This window comes from Cydia fagiglandana, chromosome 27, assembly GCF_963556715.1.
Source record: "Cydia fagiglandana chromosome 27, ilCydFagi1.1, whole genome shotgun sequence".
Lineage (NCBI taxonomy): Eukaryota > Metazoa > Arthropoda > Insecta > Lepidoptera > Tortricidae > Cydia > Cydia fagiglandana.
This window is the reverse complement of record NC_085958.1, coordinates 1,777,516-1,801,445: the sequence shown is the minus strand read 5'-3', so window position 1 is coordinate 1,801,445 and position 23,930 is coordinate 1,777,516. Positions and strand designations below refer to the sequence as shown.

At 38.1% G+C, this 23,930-nt stretch overlaps 1 protein-coding gene across 1 annotated transcript in view; it reads right to left on the bottom strand.

Annotated features, from left to right (window-relative positions):
- Positions 1-7,539: 7,539 nt before the first annotated feature.
- LOC134677994 (transcription factor SUM-1) overlaps positions 7,540-23,930 on the bottom strand; it is a 29,822-nt gene continuing 13,431 nt past the window's right edge. The window contains exons 2-4 of the mRNA XM_063536436.1: positions 15,437-15,568; positions 8,552-8,648; positions 7,540-7,638 (exon numbers count right to left, since the gene is read on the bottom strand). Coding sequence (XP_063392506.1) covers positions 7,562-7,638; positions 8,552-8,648; positions 15,437-15,568 — 306 coding nt within the window. The 3' untranslated portion in view covers positions 7,540-7,561. The remainder of the gene's footprint in view (positions 7,639-8,551; positions 8,649-15,436; positions 15,569-23,930) is intronic.

The following is a 23,930-nucleotide window of genomic DNA, read 5'->3' as shown; positions in this document are numbered from 1 at the left end:
GGCCCCCCCCCCCCACATCTGGCGTCTTTCGAGCGTCGGCGTCTGTCGGCGTCGATCCAGCGCTATGGAAAATGACGTCGCTGCGCAGTTGCGTAGACGCCGACGCTCGAAAGACGCCAGATGTGGGGGGGCCCTAAGGCCGCCGTGTGTTAGGCGGGAACAGGCCCCAATTTCACCACGGCTACAATTGTCAGTGACATATGTCGAGAGACAATTGTCAAGCGACTGTGACATGATATTACAATTTTATAAAATATTTTCTATAGAAATACTTACAAACATGACAGGCATTTTGCTACAATTGTATGTATTACAATTATACTGTGAAACTAGAATTATTTCTTCTAGTCGACATATTTGTAGAATTGTCGGTGAATCTTGGCAGGAAATGAGAAATGAGTTATATGCCGGAATTTCGTGACAATTGTTGTGTTTCTTGTGACAATTGTCATAAACTTAGCAAGAGAAATATCTGTTTTTGTCCGATATAATAAAGTTTCTAATAATACAATGATGGTGGCAAACAGTAATACGGCCCGCCCGATGGTAAGCGGTAACCGTAGCCCATGGATGCCTGCGACGTCAGCAACAGTGATGTTTTACAATTGTCGCACCTGTCACCGAGGTGAAATTGGGGCCAGGTGGTAATGATTCATAATTATCAATGCACTTATTCCCATTCCCGGCGGGGATAGATGGGAATACAACCGCTTGAGACAGATTATATGTACAGTCAGCAGCAGAAATTGCTAAGCGGGCGAGGTGTTCAAAATGAGCTTGACGCGACTTTATTGTTAAGAGAATAAAAGCATGTCAAGGTAATTTTGAACACCTCGCCCGCTTAGTAACTTCTGCTGCTGACTGTATGTTGAAATGTTAGTTTGTCCTACTTCGCGGGAACGGATGGGACATTGCAATTTTGACACTTTGTTCGTATCGATATTTTTAGACGTGACTGTACATATTCTAATAGATATTATGATTAACAATTTATAATATTCTATCATAATAGTTTTTTTTTAATTTGACTTTTGATTTTCATAGTCTTTGTAAAATTAAATTTAACATCATTATTATATAGTTTTAGTTAAAATGTTTTTTGTAGTTAAGTTTAATAATAGGTACGTATTCACTCATCTCTCAAAAATATATATGCAGATATGTCATCGAAAAAATTAGGTATGCTGTAACATATTTTTGAGATTTCGAGTGTTATTTGACATTTGACTGTATTGTATAGTAATGACATGTTATTTTGACATTCAACATTTCGTCTTAAATCCATATAGATATAACTTAGTTAAAAATAGTAAATAATACTGTATCACAACTATTCGTAATATAACAGTAAATTATTTTGATATAACTTTTTTTTTCATTTACGCATCGACCCTAATTCCGGTTTATTTATTTATATTTATAAGATTCCACTGTCCATCCGTCTCATGAACTGTGATAGCTAGACGGTTAAAATTTTCACAGATGATTTATTTCTGTTGCCGGTATAATTAAAAATACTAAAATCATAATAAAACAAATATTTAAGTGGGGCTCCCATACAACAAACGTGATTTTTGTGCCGTTTTTTTGCGTAATGGTACAGAACCCTTCGTGCGCGAGTCCGACTCGCACTTGACCGCTTGTTTTGCTTGGGAAGACCGTCTTAGTTTTTGTATACGTCGTTCAGACAAAATCGGAAAGGAGGAAAGGTCAGAACCGAGATGTACAAAGAAATTTACACATACGTTTGCGAATATGTCAGTTTGACAATGCTAAGGCAGTCGAGGTTAGATTACCTACTAAACTACATATTTATTCAGATAATCACTTACAAAAACCAACTTGAATTAAAAACAAAGAACTTTCAAAATCAAACGGCTAAACTGCAAAACGTAATTCAAGACCAAAAAAAGTAAGACAATGTTGCCACTGCAATAATTTGTTTGTAAAATAGTAAATTCCTTTTGATAAATAATCACGCTAAGATAATTTATTTATTAGTAATTTTACTCCTACGATTAAAAAAAATACTTACTTTTATTTACTTATTTTTACATAAATACAAGAAAGAAAGCGCTAGTAAAAAGTGGCCACATTTTCTTACTTTTTTTTATCTTGAATTACGTTTTGCAGTATAGGTACCCGTCATAACTTTCAGTTTTACAACTACATTACAAAACTGCGTTGTAATTTGAGCTTTATCTTAATGCATTAAGATTAATATCCAAATAGCAATCTGCGTATGATCTACACGATGTCACAGCGCATGCCACGCCCTTTCTAGTGACATTCCAAATCGCTTACCGAGCTACAGTTAAAGGTTCAAGAGACACATAAATATAGAAATAATTAATAAACTGTTTGATTAGGCTAAAATAATATGTAGGTATACTCTTTTAAACTAAGTTTATGTACTAACAAACATAATAAAGCTAGCTTTTGCCCGCGACTTCGTCTGCGTGGAATTAGTGACAGCAGCTATAGTAGGTATAGCGCCTGGATAATGCTAATAGCAATCATTCGATTCGCGCATTGCTTACTTCAATTATTAGGCAATGCATTAACTCTTTCATACCCACCCCCCTTTGCACTCTCTTTTTTAGGGTTCCGTACCCAAAGGGTAAAACGGGACCCTATTACTAAGACTTCGCTGTCCGTCCGTCCGTCCGTCCGTCCGTCTGTCACCAGGCTGTATCTCACGAACCGTGATAGCTAGACAGTTGAAATTTTCACAGATGATGTATTTCTGTTGCCGCTATAACAACAAATACTAAAAACAGAATAAAATAAAGATTTAAATGGGGCTCCCATACAACAAACGTGATTTTTGACCAAAGTTAAGCAACGTCGGGAGTGGTCAGTACTTGGATGGGTGACCGTTTTTTTTTGCTTTTTTTTGTTTTTTTTTTTTGCATTGTGGTACGGAACCCTTCGTGCGCGAGTCCGACTCGCACTCGCCCGGTTTTTTTGATCGTCTCTTTTGTTGAGTTTTTGATCGGTCGGTTGAATTGAACGTAACCAACACAGTCCGCAATAAAACTAAAATCGCACGCTAGTTCGTGCGCCGTCATAGTCAACCCTTAAACTAAAAGAGCAGGAGAGTAATCATCATCATCTCAGCCATAAGACGTCCACTGCTGAACATAGGCCTCCCCCTGTTATGGGGGGGTGAATGCCATAATCGCCACGCTTGGCAGGCGGGTTGGCGATCGCAGTCGAGTACACCGAATTTGAGGGACGCTGCTGCCCGTCCACCGGTGGTCTTGGACGTAGTTTAAGGACATACCCGGAGGAGAGTAATATCAGATCCATATGAAAGCAAGGTGAGATATTTTACCTAAATTCGAATGCCAGTCTATATCGCCAGCGCTCGCGCATCTCGCCCAACCAATGAGAATACAGCCTGGGCGTGATTGGGCGAAGCCCCGCCCAATCGGAATTAGATTTGAAATTTATGAAATCAACGCTTACATAGTTGTAATAGCTATTTCAGAAATAGACTGGCACCGTCACTTTTTAATACGAAGTTTGAGTGGACAGAAATTAATGAAAATAGATGCTTTTAAACTAATTATTTAATACTAGACGGGCCCGCAGCTCCGCTCGCGTAAATGAAATAAAGAGTTTGTCTTATGTTTAGTTAAATACCGATATTATTATGTATTGAACCCTGCCAGGAGTGCCAGGGTTTATAACTGTGATAGGGGACTTCTTATTTGTAACCGATATTTGGATAACTTAAGTCGCAAATTTCTATATATTAAAATTATGTGATTTGATAAAATAAGATTATGAGGTTGCATTTGAATTACGCATCATAGGGAGGGGGGAAGGAGTAGGACCCCCCCCCAACCCATCCCCAAAGTTAGGAAATCAATAGTTACCACGAAAATATATATTTTTATTTTTTGAGGTTATGTTCAATAATACAACCAAAGCGTACGAAAGGGTAATCAAATTGGAATTTCGTATACATATTTTTGAACACTTTGTCCGTATACATGTCTTTGAGCACTTTGTCCGTATACATGTTTTTGACCACTGTATTTCTTTTTTGACAGCGAGTCGGGTGTGTTGTGAACGCAAGATACCTAACTCTCCTCCTCGCTTCGCTCGTCGTCGTACCTGACGGTGACTCTGGCACTGTATTTCGTTTTTGACAGCGAGTCAGGTGCAAATGCTAACCCAAAATTATTATTTAGCCCAATTGCAAACATGTTCATTAGAATAATTTCCGCCTTAAGACGAATATGTACGACCACCGCCCATAAATCGCATTTTCATACAAACGTAAATAGTCCCCATTTCCCTGTCTGGATATTGACATTACTTACGACGGCTACGGTGACGCAACGACCGAAAATGAGTCCTGGCTTCCGACACCAGATCACACCATGTTTCCCGGTCTTGCGATAGCTCTCGCCAGTCGCCATGGCCGAGGTTGATCAGATCTTGAGCAACCCTTGAACTCCAAAATATCTGAGCATGCACTTTAACTACATTATAATTTACATTGTTCAGATATTTGTGAATACCTCAGCCGTTCCGATATATCTGATGGTGACTGTTCAGCAAGAAGAAAAATCCTACCTGGTCGAGTCGTATCGTATTACGCGAGAAAACAGTTCCCGAATTGGTTATATCTGTAAAGTCATTAAAGTATAATTATCACACACACATTATTACGGTCACTATCCCTTGAACTGATGGGTTCTCTGGCCCATCTCGGCAGCCCGTTCCCCGGACGAATGGCAATGTTTGCCGAAGCCGTGAAAGTCAATCTGAATAATATAACTCAAAAAGAAATTTAAAACAATAAAATACAAATTATTAACACGATAATCATACGATAATATTAATTTGATTGATACCTATGTCATAAATGGCATAAGTCACTCGTATGGGCTATGGACTAAGGTTGAGGTTGGCAGCACTTTTTATTTTACTTCGTGTAAAAAAACTCAGAAATACCTGTATACCAACATGACGAACATAATTTAGTTTACTTTAACTTACGGATTATTTGGTCTAATCTGTAGCACCGCCAAACGAAAGCAACCGAGAGTTGCCGAGAGATGGCCGAATAAAGTTATTTTGAAAATTTAATTTGCTTATTGTAAATTAAATACGCATCGAAAGCGATAAATTTTACGTTCTAGTTCTATTCTCATATTTAGATAATAGATTGGAACAGTTTTTTCTTATCATACGTGCGTCGTATTCGAGAAACGTGTCAAAAACTTTTTTAGAAATTTGTAAGGCGCCATCTCGCTTCTTCTCTCGTTTTTTATCCCGTTCTGGTTTTTCAATTTTATATATATGATACTTATTTATCGTCCATCAAGGCGAAATACTGCTAAACGTAAAATTCATTTTTTTAGCATTAGAAATAAGGTAAACAATCTTGATGTGTCTTTTATTTGAAAAACACATTTTAAAAATAAGTTACGGCAAATATGTAACAATTATGAATCTAATACAATCATTTATTCATTCACGTCTACGCCTCGGCTAGTCTGTAGCCATGAGTAAGCCCATTCATAATTTTAAAAAAAATCATTTATATTCTTCTGCTTTCATAAGTAATAGTTTTTGATTTTAAAGCGTTTTTCAATTAAGAGACATGTCAAGATCGCTTACCTTGCAAGTTTTTTCTAATGCTAAAAAAAACGAACTATATGATTTGTACACGCTGTATAGGATAGTCCATTTAGATCGGTCAGTATGAGAAAATCTGATACTATAAGACATACGACGATCTCTTCTTAGAAACCATGTCATCGGTTTTAGTAACTGGGTCAAACAGAAAACTGTGTTCACGTCTTTTTTGTAGACATACACAAAAGTTAAGGGCTATAAAGGTTAATTAAAGAAAATTAACCTTTATAGCCCTTAACTTTTGAGTTATCTTTAAATAAGAATTTAACCCTTATCCACTTGAAAAGGTACTCCTTTTATTAAGAGAACTAAGATAAAATTATTACCTACATGCCCACAAGCTGGTTAACTATTTGCCCACAGGAGAGAAAACTAGTGTGTTCGTTCGCGAACTGTACATTTTTCTCTCCTGTGGGCAATAGTTAACAGCTTGTGGGCATGTAGGTAATGATTTTATCTTAGTTCTCTTAATAAAAGGAGTACCTTTTCAAGTGGATAAGGGTTAAATAAGAAAATTAACCTTTATAGCTCTTAACTTTTGTGTATGTCTACAGAAAAGACGTGAACACAGTTTTCTGTTTGACCCAACTAGAAACACAACTGCATTCATACATTAAAAAAAGCGGCCAAGGGCGAGTCGGACTCGCGTTCCAAAAGTTCCGTATAATGATCCTTCCGGCCAATTTCGATAAAGGCGACCACTTCGATGTACTAGTTACTTGCAGCAAAATTCGATAGAGAAAAATAACACCAGTCAATCAAAAACTAATATTTAATTAGAATGTCTATGTACAATTACTTTGTTACATTTATAATAAATAATATAATCTAGGTACTAACTAAAAATACTCTTATCACATTTATTATAGGTATGGTTATTTACGATACAAGTGCGAATAATAGGAAATTTGCAACGTGTGGCGAATTTTAAAACACGACCGAAGAGAGTGTTTCAATCGACACACCACCACAGACATATAGTTATGAGAGTTTATCTGTAAAAGCAATCGGCAACTGACTCCTTTTTACTTTCAGACATAAGAGAGAATTTGTACATGTATCTGTCGGCGGCCGATCGTAAGATCAGGCATCTCGTGAAATTCCTAGGCATATTGTGAAACGTGAAAATCTTTGAATCGTTCCCCGAGTCGACGGAGCCCCGCTATACGCGGTGCTCCTATTTCTGGACAGGCCGCGTAGCCAAGATGCCAATCGCTTACGCTGCGTAGCGATCGAAACGCAACTGTCACTGTCGCACTAATATGGAAGAGTGATAGAGCGACAGTTTTTCGTTGTCGAAGCGATAGCGATTGTAACCTTGGCTAGGCCGGCAGTTTGCTCTTCGGGCATCTAAAGCAACCTAACGAACAACCTATCCTACCTATATATTGGATTAATGTGACTATCGTCAATGAAACATTACAGAGGTAGGTACATTTTCCCCAGGTGTATTTTCCCCATTCCTTTTTGTGTAATATATGTATGTTTATCCTATAAATTTTGTATGTATTTATATCCTTTATCTTTCTGGTACCTTGTTGTACATTTTGCTGCATTTGTCACCCTCTTTTCACTCTCTCCTCTCATCTACTCAAAGGTTAACTGGAAGAGATCCCTCAATAGGGATAAGTTCGCCTTTGTACTTCTTGCTAATTGTATGTTATTTTTAATATGTCTTTTTGTACAATAAAGAGTTTACTACTACTACTACTACTACATTACGATCTGCCTGATCTTATGATCGGCCGCCGACATATCAACTATCAACTACGTCAATCAACTAGATACTGTATATCGTCACGCCAATCAACTAGATACTGTATATCGTCACGCCAATCAATTAGATACTGTATATCGTCACGCCAATCAACTAGATACTGTATATACGAGTAGTGAGGTCCGGTCAAGAATCCCTCGTAGTTAAAGCTTGCACGATACACCGCAGTCTCGCTAGACTATTGACTCCACAACCACCTTCATCTGAGAACAATAATAGAATAAATCGGTCATATACAAGGAAAATAGCTTTACGTCTCTTCTGTAGATAAAAACCGGCCAAGTGCGAGTCGGACTCGCGTTTCAAGGATTCCGTACATTAAGTCCGACTCACGCTTGACTGCACACTTCTAATAGGTTTTCCTGTCATCTATGTGTAAAGAACTATTCTGTGTATTTTTTTCCAATTTTTAGACCCAGTACTTTCGGAGATAAAGGGGGGAATGGTCATTTTATGGATATTTTCTTAAATAACTTCTAACCTATGTATTTTAAAATTATAAAAAAAAAATATTTGAAATTCTCAAGATGAGCTCTTTTATTTGATATATAACACGATATAGTTTGAAAAACTTTGTTTTTTAACTTTCTAATTTACCCCCCAAAAGTGCTCCCCGTGTTTAAAATTAATTTGTTTACGTTACATGTCCACCTTTGGGTCACTAATTTACACATGTGTACCAAATTTCAACTTAATTGGTCCAGTAGTTTCTGAGAAAATATGCTGTGACAGACATACAGACAGACAAACAGACATACGCGCGAGTGATCTTATATACATATAACGGTTCCGTTTTTTATAAGCTTTTATTTACTTTCACCTGTCCCGTTGTTTGTCTGTAATCAAATCTTGCAAGTTAAATTTGACCCATTTCCCGGTTTCCGATTGAGCTGAAACTTTGCATGCATGTATAGTTAAATCGGATGACAATACAATATTATGGTATACCATCGAGCTGATCTGATGATGGAGACAGGAGGTGGCCATAGGAACTCTGTGATGAAACAACGCAACCTAATTGTGTTAGGGGTTTTTAGAATTGCCTCGGTTCCAAAAACTTATTCCTTTTGAGGTACAGAACCCTAAAAATGTTTCGTAGATATTTGTCGTACTTACTGTTCACGAAAGGTTTCTCTCTGTCAACGTTGGGTTCCCTGGCCGGACTCCGGGCCCCAACCGGCTCCATGTAGCTCTTGCAGCCCTCTGTCTCCAACTGTAGCACAACATATACAGGGTGTTACTGACCATGGGGCTTTAAATCCAGGGCTTGATTTTACTCGCTAAACTGAGCTACTTTTACTATGGGACCAACCCTCAAATCGGGGAAATTTTTTTGGCTTTTCCATAGAAGACGTCGACATCTGATCAGCCAAAATGTATGAAAAAGTTAAAAAAAATATTCGGGATTTCGGGGTTGGTGCCATAGTAAAAGTAGCTCAGTTTAGCGAGTAGAATCGAGCCCTGGATTTAAGGGGCTACCCGAAGTTTTCATCGATTTTTGACAAGTTTTGAATCGTATCTCCTTTTTTTTGCACTACAGACAGAATTATAAAACAAACGGTTATCGGTTCTTCAATCTTTTATCTCCGGTTTTGTCCACCGGATTTTGAAAAAACTTAATACTTATTTTTTAATGAATTTTTTAAACATCTAACACTAATAAACTGCTGAACATAGGCCTCCCCCTTTTTTTGGGGGGTGAATGCCATAATCGCCACGCTTGGCAGGCGGGTTGGCGATCGCAGTCGAGTACACCGAATTTGAGGGACGCTGCTGCCCGTCCACCGGTGGTCTTGGACGTAGTTTAAGGACATACCCGGGTCCGAATCAAATATAGCACCCAAAGTATTCAAATAGTTCGGTACACCATAATATAGGTATATTTGAAATCTTTGAATACTACCTAGTATATGACGCTGACGTATATGGGCTAGAATTAGGAATCTAATTCTAGCCCCTGCCCGTGACATATTTAAAACTTAAAAATGTATTTAATGTCTTTAAAAAAATATGGTTGTCTGTAAAGTCGGTTTACGGACGATAATTTTACGTGATATCGTCATAAGAAAACGTGGCCGTAACATTACCATGGAGATCCGTCCACAACGTGACACTTTTGTGCATGCTACCGGTGTTCATCGATTAATAAGACGTTATCACGTCAAAAATATTACAAATAAAACAGTATATTCAAAGAGAATAGATAGTATAGAGGGGTCCTGTCATAGTAAATTTTGTAGTCGCTGTAAAATTACTGTGCCATCTATTGACACACGACTAAAACTCAAAATAAAGACGTATAAAATTATCAAAAAAATGTGTATAAATGGATAAATTATTTTATTCTTTTTATATCATTTTGACCCATGTTCATTCCCCGATATCTATGTGTTAAAATGGTTAAATATGAAACGGGCTGCGTAGCCAAGATGCCGATCGCTTACGCTCCGTAGCGATCGAAACGCAACTGTCACTGTCGCACTAATATGGAAGTGTGATAGAGAGACATAATGGTTTTCGTTGTCGAAGCGATAGCGATTGTGACCTTGGCTAGGCCGCCGGTTTCGTCAACGCCATCTAGCCGAGCATAGGCCAAAGGTGTGTGCGCCATCTATCCGAGAATGACTTTTTCTTGATTTCCGAGGCACGTTTGTTTCTTAGACTTTAAATTAAATAGTGAATAGAATCAGGCGTTACATTGCGGAAATCCATATTAACCTCTTGAGGTTCAATGTCCTAATATGTACTAGTACAAATTACCTCCAATGAAATTTAAATCTTAATGAAATGGAATAGAGTTTCTTTTATTTTGTTTCGTTCGATTTTAAAACAAAACAAATTCAACTCTATTTTCTAATACCGTTGATTCAAATTCGATTGCCAATTTTCCTTCTATGGTGGGCCGCTAGAGGTTAATTCAAACTAAAATATTACTTTGCTAATCCGCGAAAAGATAACGTGCTAGTCAATCAGTGCTAACCCGTTATACTTACTTGCGTATTTTTACATGCAATTAATATTCCCACCCTCCCACCGCAAAAATAAATACGCAAATAAATATAACAAACCACCACCAAAAGAATAATACTCGACACGTGTTTCGCCTCTCTACGAGGCATCCTCAGGAGTTGTTGACGGTCTGACGCCCGGCAAGTAAGTATAACGGGTTAGCACTGATTGACTAGCACGTTATCTTTTCGCCGATTAGCAAAGTAATATTTTAGTTTGAATTTCTTAGACTTTATTCATCTTATACGAAGTTGTGTATGTCTTTGGAAATATTAAATTACATAAATTACTAAAAGACATAAATAGGAATATAAAACTAAAACTAACTCTACAATTAAAATAACTATAACTAAAAATGAAAAATACCTATCAAAATTTGGTGCCCTCGGGAGGGTGCCCTATGTCTTTGGTATATTACATGTCACAGATGTTATCTGACATATCTTCCGTATAAATCCCTGCAGTATGGAAGTTTGCCATATCTATCCTTCGCCGCGGGCTAAATATAGGGCAAGTTGATTTCTATTCCCATCTGTACTTCTAAGTTACGTAAGGACTTAACAACCGAGTGAGGGGATGTACCTTACTTTTGGGAAGTACAAGTTTTTAATTCTGTTCTGCCCATCTGGGCAGAATTTAACTTAGATAAGTGTAAAGATAGGGTCTCTATTGTTTCCCAAATAGTTTTAGTCATAATGTATTGTTTGTCCGAATTTTCGTTAGTCATAATTGGTTTTTCTCAGAAACGCGTAACTTTTCAGGATTGCCATGAAACAAACCTAACCTAACCTATCTATAGAATAACCTTAGGAAAATCCTGAAAAGTTATCGGTTTCAGTTTTATGACTAACGATAATATGACAAACAATACATTAATATGACTTAAAACTTTTTGGGAAACAAAGGGACCCCGTAAAGATATTTTTAGTAGGTACTTAAATATATTTTTCGTAAGCTTGCCCATCATTTGACAATAATGCCATAAACGAGGGTAGTTTCTCGCTCCCCCTGCCGCCACCGGCGCCTGCGCCGAGTCATCGGGCGCGGAGAGCTGCGGCCCGCAGTCTGCGCCGGTCCGTCACCGTAAACGCAAGCTCCTGATGACACTCCTCGGTACGGAGTGAAACATGTCGAGCGTTTTTCGACTTAAAATACGTGAGTGACCCGTTCTTAATATATTTAATATGTCTGTGTCTCACGGAAGTTTTGTTATTAAAATCACAGTTTTTATTACTTGCAAAAGTTTTTCAATGCAAATAAGTCCTATCTAAGATTATAAAATATAATCTTACTTATTTTGAATATATGTAGAAGTAGTTGATTAAGGATTCATTGAAAGATTTATGTGTTTTATATGTACATGTAATTGCAATACCCATCTAGGGCAACATGTTGTAATGTAACTATGTTGTAATGTAAGACCTGTACACCAAGAGAGCAATAAATATATTCTACTCTATTCTAAAAGGTTGCAAAGTCACTTAAGACGTTTCCACACTAGTATACTCGTGATAGCATCGCGGACAGAGCGCCGTGTCGCGGGTTAAATCGCCATTAATCCAAGTCCTCGCATTATTTATTGCTACACGACTCTTGCGCATAAATAGATCGACTTCCCAATCTCCTACGCCACTCACAACTGTCAGTCTAAAATCTAGCTTGTCACCAAGCTATACGGTTGATATTAGGTTGATAGTTTGGCTGAGATAGGAGGTTGTGAAGATGATCGGAGTAGATTTAACGCATTATATGCATATGCGTCGTATAGGGCTATTTTAATCTGTCACTAGGAATGAATGGTTTATAAAGTTTTTAAATATATTTTTAGTTGACTGAAAGTAAGTATCGTGATTTTAAAACATATATTTTGTAAACTAGACCAATAATGTATTCAACGTAAAATTGTTTTTTAATGAAAATGACAAAATTGTATAACAAACTAATTAACTTCTATTAACTTGGTCTTATTAAAAATAAACACATTTCATTAACCTCCCTATTCATAAACGCGCTACAAACGTCAATTAGCTAATAATCGTTTGTCTTTATCTGACATTTTGACTTATGTATTTGTAAGAAAGGGATAAAACATAATTTAACTCTATCAAGCCCGTAAAGTTTTATGAATCGGACTATGTACCTTTAGTTAATATACAGGAATATACATTTGTATGTAGGAGTCCTACCAGTACCAGCCGCCATTTTTATCCGGCTCGAAGGACCAATAGATTTACTAGCACGACCATATTTTTTTTTTTGTGAGCCTGTTGTGGTGTCCCACTGCTGGGCAAAGGCCTCTCCCCCTGATTTCCTACGACCATAATTATAACTAAAAAATAAAAAGCGTAAAAATAATAACCCGGGACCCGGGTATGTCCTTAAACTACGTCCAGGACCCGGGTATGTCCTTAAACTACGTCCAGGACCCGGGTATGTCCTTAAACCACGTCCAAGACCACCGGTGGACGGGCAGCAGCGTGCCTCAAATTAGGTGTACTCGACTGCGATCGCCAACCCGCCTGCCAAGCGTGGCGATTATGGCATTCACCCCCCAAAAAAGGGGGAGGCCTATGTTCAGCAGTGGACGTCTTATGGCTGAGATGATGATGATGATGAAAAATAATAAGGACGAGGCGTTTAATATTTTGAGGACTATTTTCAATGGGGGTATACAATAAGTACCAAATTTGTGTCTAAATTATTAACACGAAAAATACTTTGGTAATTTGTATATTTTGTATTAATAGAATACAAATACTCTTTATTTCACGCCACTGTACTGAAAACAAAACAATTAACAATGAATACAGTAAGTAAGGCCATGTAAACAAGGCGGTCTTATGACTAAAAAGCGTTCTCTTCCAGACAACTCACCCATGCGGAACCCTTGCCAATTTCAGCAATAAGCATCGAACCGTTTTGACAAGCTAGACGGCGCGAGTCCGCGCGCCATCTTGGAAACCACATTAATACATTTATATCGGGACTAATTAATTCTACACGTTATTCCTGGCGTCAGAGGTTATTACAGAGTGCTCTTATTCTTGCCGTCATAGATTATTACGGGGAATGTGCGCGTCGACTTAGGTTAGTGCCAGTGTTGCCAACTGGGATTTTGAAAAAATGCTAGACTAATGTCGAGATTATGCCAAAGATTTTTGAAATATGCTAAAATGACACTTGAAATTAGACACTTAAAACACATACATTTTTCAAATTTGCCGTCTTTTTCTACTGACAAGATCTGCTTGACAAACTTTATATAGACCGTCGACGTCCATCCGTCCACAAAAGTCAAAATTCATATGAAAATATGAATCACGTAAGTCGATGGCGCATATTGTTGCTGCCAAGTTGGTGCAAACTAGGCTTAGACTAAATTATGCTAAAAGAATTGCCAGATGCTAAATGGAAAATTTTGGTGTCAAAGCGAGTGAAAATATGCCAGATCTGGTATCATTTATGCCAAGTTGGCAACACTGGTTAGTGCGATATGGGAGATACATCGTCAATATAGTCTAGTGCCAACTAACAATATTAGTAAACACTAAACATAAATGAAGTCGCTTCGACGATTATGCGAGAGGGCGCAAATATTTACAACCAATTAATCATTTATTTATTTTAAATACAAAAAGTTTGTATTTTAAATCAGTTTTTAAAATATATCCCCGCACCTCCACCATGTATACTTAATTCGTTTTTTTTTAACTATCTATACACGAAATCGGTGATCATGAGTTGAAAAATATTAATATAATGTGAATTTCAAGAGTATTTTGTCCCCTGGATAACTAATCGTAACCATGGCAACGCGTGACACTAGATTTAGATTTATTTATTTCATAATATTAAATTACAATATAAATTATTTTACACTAATCTATACGAATTTATATTATGATCGTCAAGTAGGGAAATAACAATTGATTATAACTATACAAATGTCGAGCAATACACAATTTAAAAACCATTATTAGCAATCAATTAATTAACTAAATTATTAACAATGTCAAATAATATAAAAAATTAAAAACAATGTCAATATGGCTAAGATAAGCACGGATATCTCATAAGGATCGTCAAATTAAAATAGAATAAAATAAATGAAATATAGTAACAGCACCAGTGATGGGACATTTAAGAGGAAATTTGGAGTATTTATGATATTTCCCTTATACATGTAAATGGTCTACCGCTTAGCGTGTTAAAACATGAAAGTCCTATCCATCTTTCATGTTTTAGGCATGTTGTATCAAAGATACTGTAATTAGTTTCCACATATTTAACTAAGAAGTTGATTTGAGCAAGAAGTTGACCTAATTACCAACCTAAATAGTAATCTACTTTTCACAATGTACTCATCCTGACGCCTAGTTTAACATTCTTAAATTCTCTTTTTAACTAAACTGAATAATACTAGCTTTTGCCCGCGACTTCGTCTGCGTGGAATTAGTGACAGCAGCTAAAGTAGGTATAACGCCTGGATAATGCTAATAGCAATCATTTAATTCGCGCATTGCTTACTTCAATTATTAGGCAATTCATTAACTCTTTCAATTCCACTCCCCTTTGCACTCTCTTCAGGGAAGGATCCCTGGGGCTCAAACCATCTCTATACCAAATTTTAACTAAATCGGTTCAGCGGCTTAATCGTGAAGACGTAACAAACAGACATACACCCTTTCGCCTTTATAATATTAGTATGGATAGTATGGATGTATGTAATATCCATTCTTCCTAGTCGAATCCTCATGTCTGAGGGTCGTGACCACCATAAGTCGCTCTGTGCTGTAGCGCTCTCCATCCTGGCTGATTCATTGCCTTCCTTAAGGAACCCTGGAACCCCTCGCGTGTAACATCTTGAATCGCGTTTAACCAGCGTGTGGGTATCCCTCCCTGTTTTCGATGACCTTCAACAGGCCCAACTAGCAGAGCCTTTTCCAGGCTATCAGGTTCACGCCACGCAATATCAATTATGTATGTACATACCGTGGCGGCAGCTCTTAGGGCAGCCTGCAGCCTCTCTATGTGTTGTATGGCGGCTCTCAGTATTTCTAGCTTCGGTAATCTCCCACTGCCGGCTCTTGCACGGATTCGTAGCTCTTCAAAGGCAGCGTTTACCTACGACAACATAATAAAAACTTGAAAAAATACATTAAGTAACGGAACCCTTGTAGGATCACTCGTGCGTCTGTCTGACCGTCTGTCACAGCTTATTTTCTCAGAAACTACTGGACCAATTAAGTTGAAATTTGGCACACATATGTAAATTTGTGACCCAGAGACCGACCTGTAGTGTAAACAAATGAATTTTATACATGGGGTGTAAATGAGAAAATTAAATAATAAAGTTTTTCAAACTATACTGTGTATTAAATGAAATAACTCATTGTGAGAATCTCAAATATATTTAATTTATAATTTTAAACTAAAACTTTAGAAGATATTTTAAAAAATACTCAAAAAATTACCATTCCCCACCCTTTATCTCCGAAACTAAACTACTAAAAAATTTTGAAAATTTACACAAAATCGGGGGGCACGGCAGTGCCCCCGCCAAGTCGAGCGCGAAGCAAACACTGCCGTACCATATTTACTGGAACCATTTCGCCGCATTTTCAGGCCCCTATTTGAGAACCTCTGGATAAGACCAGAACGAAGAAATTTTGGTCATCCAGTAAGCTATAATCACATACTTAAAATCCAAAATTTCAAGTCTGTAGGTTATTTAGTTCCGAAGTTAAGCGAAAGCAAAGTTTCGCATTTATGAAACTCACTCATGATCATCAGAATAGAACTAGTACTTCCCATAAACTCAGAGAGCTGAAATTTGGTACAGAGTTAGAGTTTAATGGCCACATAAAGGGAAAACCTAAAAATATTGCAATATCAGTCACGTTTTAAAGATCTAAGAACTGCATAAGTAAGTTTGTAATCCCATATAAATATATGATATTACAAAGTTACTGTTGCAGTTCCTACAAATAGTAGGTAAAGTAAAGTAAAGGTACTCTACGATGTACGATGTGAGTATGAATGAAGATATGTTTAGTTATGATATGTGTTTACATAGTATGGGTATGAGTACCCGAAAAGAAGGACTGCCTACAAAAAGAGATGAGATCCCATCAAAAACATTACATGTAAAAAGGTGCAAGTCTCGCAACGCTTTTACTACAAAAAAGTTTTGAGATGTAATGTGAAACCAAGTCGGTTATTTTAATCAGTGCCAGGGGGTGTTAAAACCGTATCAATAAGATATCTTTAATTTGTAATACGTATAATGACTTGGCCATCGCACGGCTGCATAATGACAAAAGGATCATCGTCACCTATTAAAAATAATTCTAATTGAACACAACGCTAGCGCTAATTGCAGTTTGAGCATTACACATATTTACGAGTACGGTACGAGTAAAGCATTATGTGCGATTGCCAAGTCATTATATGATGATTAGTGACGGATTACTGATTATTATTTAATTATTAGATTTAATGAATGGGCAATACGAAAAACTGTTGCTACTGTACAAGAATCAGAACCGGAAAAAAAGAAAAGAAAGATTTGTAATAATAAAAAAACTACTCCTAAAAAGAAAAAAAATGTGTTAAATAAGAAAATCTAATAAAATAAATCAATATGCCCACGTTTCTACAAAAAGAAGTGAAATCCCACCAAAAACATTCTGTAAAAAACTAGCCAAGTCTCGATGGAGCTGCTTGTTTATCTCTAAAAAGTAATGAAATCTAGACAAAGTCGTGCCAAGTCTAAGGTTCCTTACTGCGATTTCTTTATTATTATAGTTAATGTTGTGTGACTTGGCCGTTGAAGGGTACACAAGGGTACAAAACCAGGTGCTCCATGACACCATTGCACCAATCTGCCATTGCACCAAAAAGAAGTGTTTGTTTCAGGCTCGCCCATACATAAGTATTATTGAAATACGCAGCTTTATCAAGCCTACAATTGACTGGTTATTGAATCAACGTTTTCCAAGTGGCAATTTTCCATCGTCAATGGGTAGCGGTTCTGGCGACAGATTGGTGCAATGGTGTCACGGAGCACCTGGTTTTGTACCCTTGTGTACCCTTCAACGGCCAAGTCACACAACATTAACTATAATAATAAAGAAATCGCAGTAAGGAACCTTAGACTTGGCACGACTTTGTCTAGATTTCATTACTTTTTAGAGATAAACAAGCAGCTCCATCGAGACTTGGCTAGTTTTTTACAGAATGTTTTTGGTGGGATAGTTTTTTACCAGATAACAGGAAAATCTATTAGAAATTTGCAGTCAAGCGTGAGTCGGACTTAATTACGTAGTTTTTAATCCGACCCCTACGGGTTTTTTAAAGACATTTCATACACGTTCCGAATAAAAAAATACATTGTTAAAAATTGAAGTCGGTTTTTCTTAATATAATCGTTATGCATAATGGCCGGCAGTCAAAATCATCTTTTTCTATCGCTGGGACAAGAAAATAAATAAAAGTAAGATGTCATATCAACAATAAATTAACTAGTCGTAAAAACGCGACTTCAGTTAAGGCGGGCTGCAAACTGAAAACATAAATAATTCGGAATTAATTATAGGTTCCTTTGTATTTTATTGACTGTGTGCTTGGCAATGACGCCCGCCTGGCGGCTGCGGGACACATTAGTAATTTGACAGTTGACATATGTCAATACAGATTGTTTTAAAAGTAAGTAGGCTTAAAAACAGATATTTTTCTTAAGTACTTACGTATGTACTTATATAAGAAAAGTAGGAACTTAAAACAAAAACGGCCGTTTTAACTTTGGACGCATAGATTGACGAATAAAAACTAGTTTGATGTATTCAAAACGTACTTAAATACACAATATAGTACTTAACGGCCCCGTTTTTACAATATCTTTCGTTAAATTTCAATAATTACGATTATTTAGCTGTGGCGCTAGCGTGCACGTTGATGGGCTATATAAAATCAAAAGTTTAGTAATTTAATTTAAAAAAATACCTTGTTATATTCTTAATATTATAACGCAATCGTTTTTTAAAATCATCAACAATATGTCACAGTAAAAACAAATATTATTTAACGTATTTTTTTAATGCAATCGATTCGAATCGATTGCATAAAGTTTCACTATAGTAGATATATTAAAATGTCATTCTATAGAATAGAACTTGCTAACTATGTAAACAAACCGCCATATTGAAATTGTCTCTGAATGATGAATTTACTAGTGACTTTTGTTTACATAGTTAGCAAGTTCCACAGAATGACACTTTCTAAATAGAATGTACTGACTCATAAACCATTTAAAAAAGATATCTAAGATATCTCAGCTCTGCCGCCAGCCGGTCATATTTATAGAAACACCGATAAACTCACAAATATATGGGACACATCTTAATTCCACATAAAAACTAATTTACGGCCGCACTCAAAGGGCGACAATTTATTTTTATTTAACTCTTGTACCGTTTTGTAGCCGTTAAATGTTATGGAGAATAAATCCGTCGCGGTTTGTGTAGTTTATTGATTAGTACTTGTCCATGTACAATAAATTGGACATTTAGTTACTTAGTGTTAGATCTAATTCCTCTTTGGAGTACAGACGTGCTAAATTAGGGAATAATATCTGGGAGACAGAGCTTTGTTCGGAAAACCTATAAAAACTCAAAAATTCCCAGCCTAGTTAGATCGATTTATCGCCCCTGAAAACCTCCATATAGCAAATTTCATCGAAATCGTTAGAGCCGTTTCCGAGATCGCCGAAATATACATATATAAATAAATAAAAATTGGTCGTTTAAAGGTATTAGATATAATTACGGCCGCACTCAAAGGGCGACAATTTATTTTTATTTAAATCTTGTACCGTTTTGTAGCCGTTAAATGTTATGGAGAGTAAATCCGTCGCGGATTGTGTAGTTTATTGATTAGTACTTGTACATGTACAATAAATTGGACATTTAGTTACTTAGTATTAGATCTAATTCCTCTTTGGAGTACAGACGTGCTAAATTAGGGAATAATATCTGGGAGACAGAGCTTTGTTCGGAAAACATATAAAAACTCAAAAATTCCCAGCCTAGTTAGATCGATTTATCGCCCCTGAAAACCTCCATATAGCAAATTTCATCGAAATCGTTAGAGCCGTTTCCGAGATCGCCGAAATATACATATATAAATAAATAAATAAACAAGAATTGGTCGTTTAAAGGTATTAGATATATTTACGGCCGCACTCAAAGGGCGACAATTTATTTTTATTTAACTCTTGTACCGTTTTGTAGCCGTTAAATGTTATGGAGAATAAATCCGTCGCGGTTTGTGTAGTTTATTGATTAGTACTTGTACATGTGCAGTAAATTGGACATTTAGTTACTTAGTGTTAGATCTAATTCCTCTTTGGAGTACAGACGTGCTAAATTAGGGAATAATATCTGGGAGACAGAGCTTTGTTCGGAAAACATATAAAAACTCAAAAATTCCCAGTCTATAGTTCGTTTTTTTTAGCATTAGAAAGAACTTGCAAGAAGGTAAGCGATCTTGACAAGTCTTTTAATTGAAAAACGCTTTTTAAAAATTTAAAACTATTACGTATGAAGGCAGAAGAATATAAATGATCGTATTAGATTTATAATTGTTACATATTTGCAGTAACTTATTTTTAAAATGTGTTTTTCAATTAAAAGACACATCAAGATTGTTTACCTAATTTCTAATGCTAAAAAAAACGAACTATAGTTAGATCGATTTATCGCCCCTGAAAACCTCTATATAGCAAATTTCATTGAAATCGATAGAGCCGTTTCCGAGAATATAGATATATATATATATACAAATAAATAAATAAACAAGAATTGCTCCTTTAAAGGTATTAGATAGATTTATGGCCGCACTCAAAGGGCGACAATTTATTTTTATTTAACTCTTGTACCGTTTTGTAGCCGTTAAATGTTATAGTTAGAGAATAAATCCGTCGCGGTTTGTGTAGTTTATTGAGAGGAAATAGATTAATACTTGTACAATAAATTGTACATTTACTTATAGTTCGTTTTTTAGCATTAGAAATAAGGTAAACAATCTTGACGTGTCTTTTAATTCAAAAACACATTTTAAAAATAAGTTACGGCAAATATGAAACGATTATGAATCTAATACGACCATTTATATTCTTCTGCTTTCATAAGTAATAGTTTTTGATTTTTAAAAAGCGTTTTTCAATTAAAAGACATGTCAAGATCGCTTACCTTCTTGCAACTTCTTTCTAATGCTAAAAAAAGCATTAGAAAGAAGGTAAGCGGTCTTGACATGTTTTTTAATTGAAAAACGCTTTTTTTTTAATTAGGAACTATTACTTATGAAAGCAGAAGTATATAAATGATCGTATTAGGTTCATAATTGTTACATATTTGCCGTGACTTCTTTTTAAAACGTGTTTTTCAATTAAAAGACACTTCAAGATTGTTTAGACACTTCGAACGTGGTTGGCGGTACTCAGTGTAGTAAATATATTAATTAATAACATTTTTAATATCCTCATTTTTTAGGGTTCCGTACCCAAAGGGTAAAACGGGACCCTATTACTAAGACTTCGCTGTCCGTCCGTCCGTCCGTCTGTCACCAGGCTGTATCTCACGAACCGTGATAGCTAGACAGTTGAAATTTTCACAGATGATGTATTTCTGTTGCCGCTATAACAACAAATACTAAAAAGTACGGAACCCTCGGTGGGCGAGTCCGACTCGCACTTGTCCGGTTTTTTGTCTTCCTTACCTAAAAATTTGATTGTAAAAATCCACTCTAAATTTAACCACACTAGTTTAGGTAGATTTTTTTAGTTCTATATTATTTTGTTCTTTTATACTTTTTATTAATTTTTCCGGAAACCAATATTTCACAAACATCAAACAGTATCAAATGGCGTCCGTTATATTTTGGTAAAAACACAAATTAGTCATTTTTAATAGATATCAAAATAAAACATTGTCTACGGAGACAATTTATGCACCGTTTCCTCAGGAGCGGGCACGGAAGAGCGACAGCCAAGTTGTAAATACATTTGTTTACGAGTATTATAATATTGAAACTTGACAACTCATGCACTGATATTGATTTCTCGTATTTAAAACTCAATAAAAAATAAGTTCAAAAACTAAAACCCGACTACTGCAAATCGCGCTCTAAAAAGTATGAAACAAGAGACGTATGCCACGATTATAAACTTAAAAGTAATGTGGCATACGACCACGGCTATCCTCTGAATCTCTGTAAATATATAAAAAATTCAGTAAATTATATTACGTTGTATTTTTATATAAAAAAAAATTGGTAACATTTATAATATTTCCTGCTTGATAATTTTAGATAAGAATTCTATCTTGTTTCATACTTTTTAGAGCGCGATTTGCAGTAGTCGGGTTTTAGTTTTTGAACTTATTTTTTATTTAATTAATTTTGGGGTCATGATTTCGTTACTAACTTTTTGAAGTCACTTTATATTACTTTTGCGAGGGCGTCCTCCGTACTGAAATGCACGCAGAGCGCCGCCTATATCGGGCTACGCCCGACTCCTTTAGTGCCTATGAGGGCGCCGATGGCGGCCGTCTTTGGAACGCGTACGTCGGGTTACGCTCGACACTTTTAGTATGAGGGCGCCGAAGGCGCCCGGTTTTGGAACGCGTACGTCGGGCTACGCCCGACTCTTTTAGTATGAGGGCACCGATTCGGCGCCCTGGCTTTGGAACGCGTACGTCGGGTTACGCTCGACACTTTTAGTATGAGGGCGCCTAACGCGTACGTCGGGCTACGCCCGACACTTTTAGTATGAGGGCGCCGAAGGCGCCCGGCTTTGCAACGCGTACGTCGGGCTACGCCCGACTTTTTTAGTATGAGGGTGCCGAAGGCGCCCGGCTTTCGAACGCGTACGTCGGGCTACGCCCGACTCTTTTAGTATGAGGGCGCTGAAGGCGCCCGGCTTTCGAACGCGTACGTCGGGCTACGCCCGACACTTTTAGTATGAGGGCGCCGAAGGTGCCCGGCTTTGGAACGCGTCCCTTGGACTCCGCCCGACTCTTTTAGTATGAAGGCGCCGAAGGCGCCCGGCTTTCGAACGCGTACGTCGGGCTACGCCCGACTCTTTTAGTATGAGGGCGCCGAAGGCGCCCGGCTTTCGAACGCGTACGTCGGGCTACGCCCGACACTTTTAGTATGAGGGCGCCGAAGGTGCCCGGCTTTGGAACGCGTCCCTTGGACTCCGCCCGACTCTTTTAGTATGAAGGCGCCGAAGGCGCCCGGCTTTGGAACGCGTACATCGGGCTACGCCCGACACTTTTAGTATGAGGGCGCCGAAGGCGCCCGGCTTTCGAACGCGTACGTCGGGCTACGCCCGACTCTTTTAGTATGAGGGCACCGATTCGGCGCCCTGGCTTTGGAACGCGTACGTCGGGTTACGCTCAACACTTTTTGTATGAGGGCGCCTAACGCGTACGTCGGGCTACGCCCGACACTTTTAGTATGAGGGCGCCGAAGGCGCCCGGCTTTGCAACGCGTACGTTGGGCTCCGCCCGACTCTTTTAGTATGAGGGCGCCTTCGGCGCCCGGCTTTGGAACGCGTACGTCGGGCTACGCCCGACACTTTTAGTATGAGGGCGCCGAAGGCGCCCGGCTTTGGAACGCGTACGTCGGGCTACGCCCGACTCTTTTAGTATGAGGGCGCCGAAGGCGCCCGGCTTTCGAACGCGTACGTCGGGCTACGCCCGACACTTTTAGTATGAGGGCGCCGAAGGCGCCCGGCTTTGGAACGCGTCCCTTGGACTCCGCCCGACTCTTTTAGTATGAAGGCGCCGAAGGCGCCCGGCTTTGGAACGCGTACATCGGGCTACGCCCGACACTTTTAGTATGAGGGCGCCGAAGGCGCCCGGCTTTCGAACGCGTACGTCGGGCTACGCCCGACTCTTTTAGTATGAGGACGCCGAAGGCGCTCGGCTTTGGAACGCGTACGTCGGGCTACGCCCGACACTTTTAGTATGAGGGCACCGAAGGCGCCCGGCTTTGGAACGCGTCCCTCGGACTCCGCCCGACTCTTTTAGTATGAGGGCGCCGATGGCGGCCGTCTTTGGAACGCGTACGTCGGGCTACGCCCGACTCTTTTAGTATGAGGGCGCCGAAGGCGCCCGGCTTTGTAACGCGTACGTCGGGCTCCGCCCGACTCTTTTAGTATGAGGGTGCCGAAGGCGCCCGGCTTTGGAACGCGTACAGCCAGCTTCGTACGGACAGCGTGCCTCGTCCGTCTCTTGTATGGCTGTTTCATACCTTTTAGCTGATCTAGACTTCTATACCTATTCACGTTATAAATAAAATATTGCAGGTCATTAAAAAAACACCATGTATAGCGGCCAAACAAATTTCTTTTGCAAAAACCTTCTTGTATCGCCGTAGTCGCGTAACACGCGGATATAATCCAGAGCGCTTGTAGATTCATAGT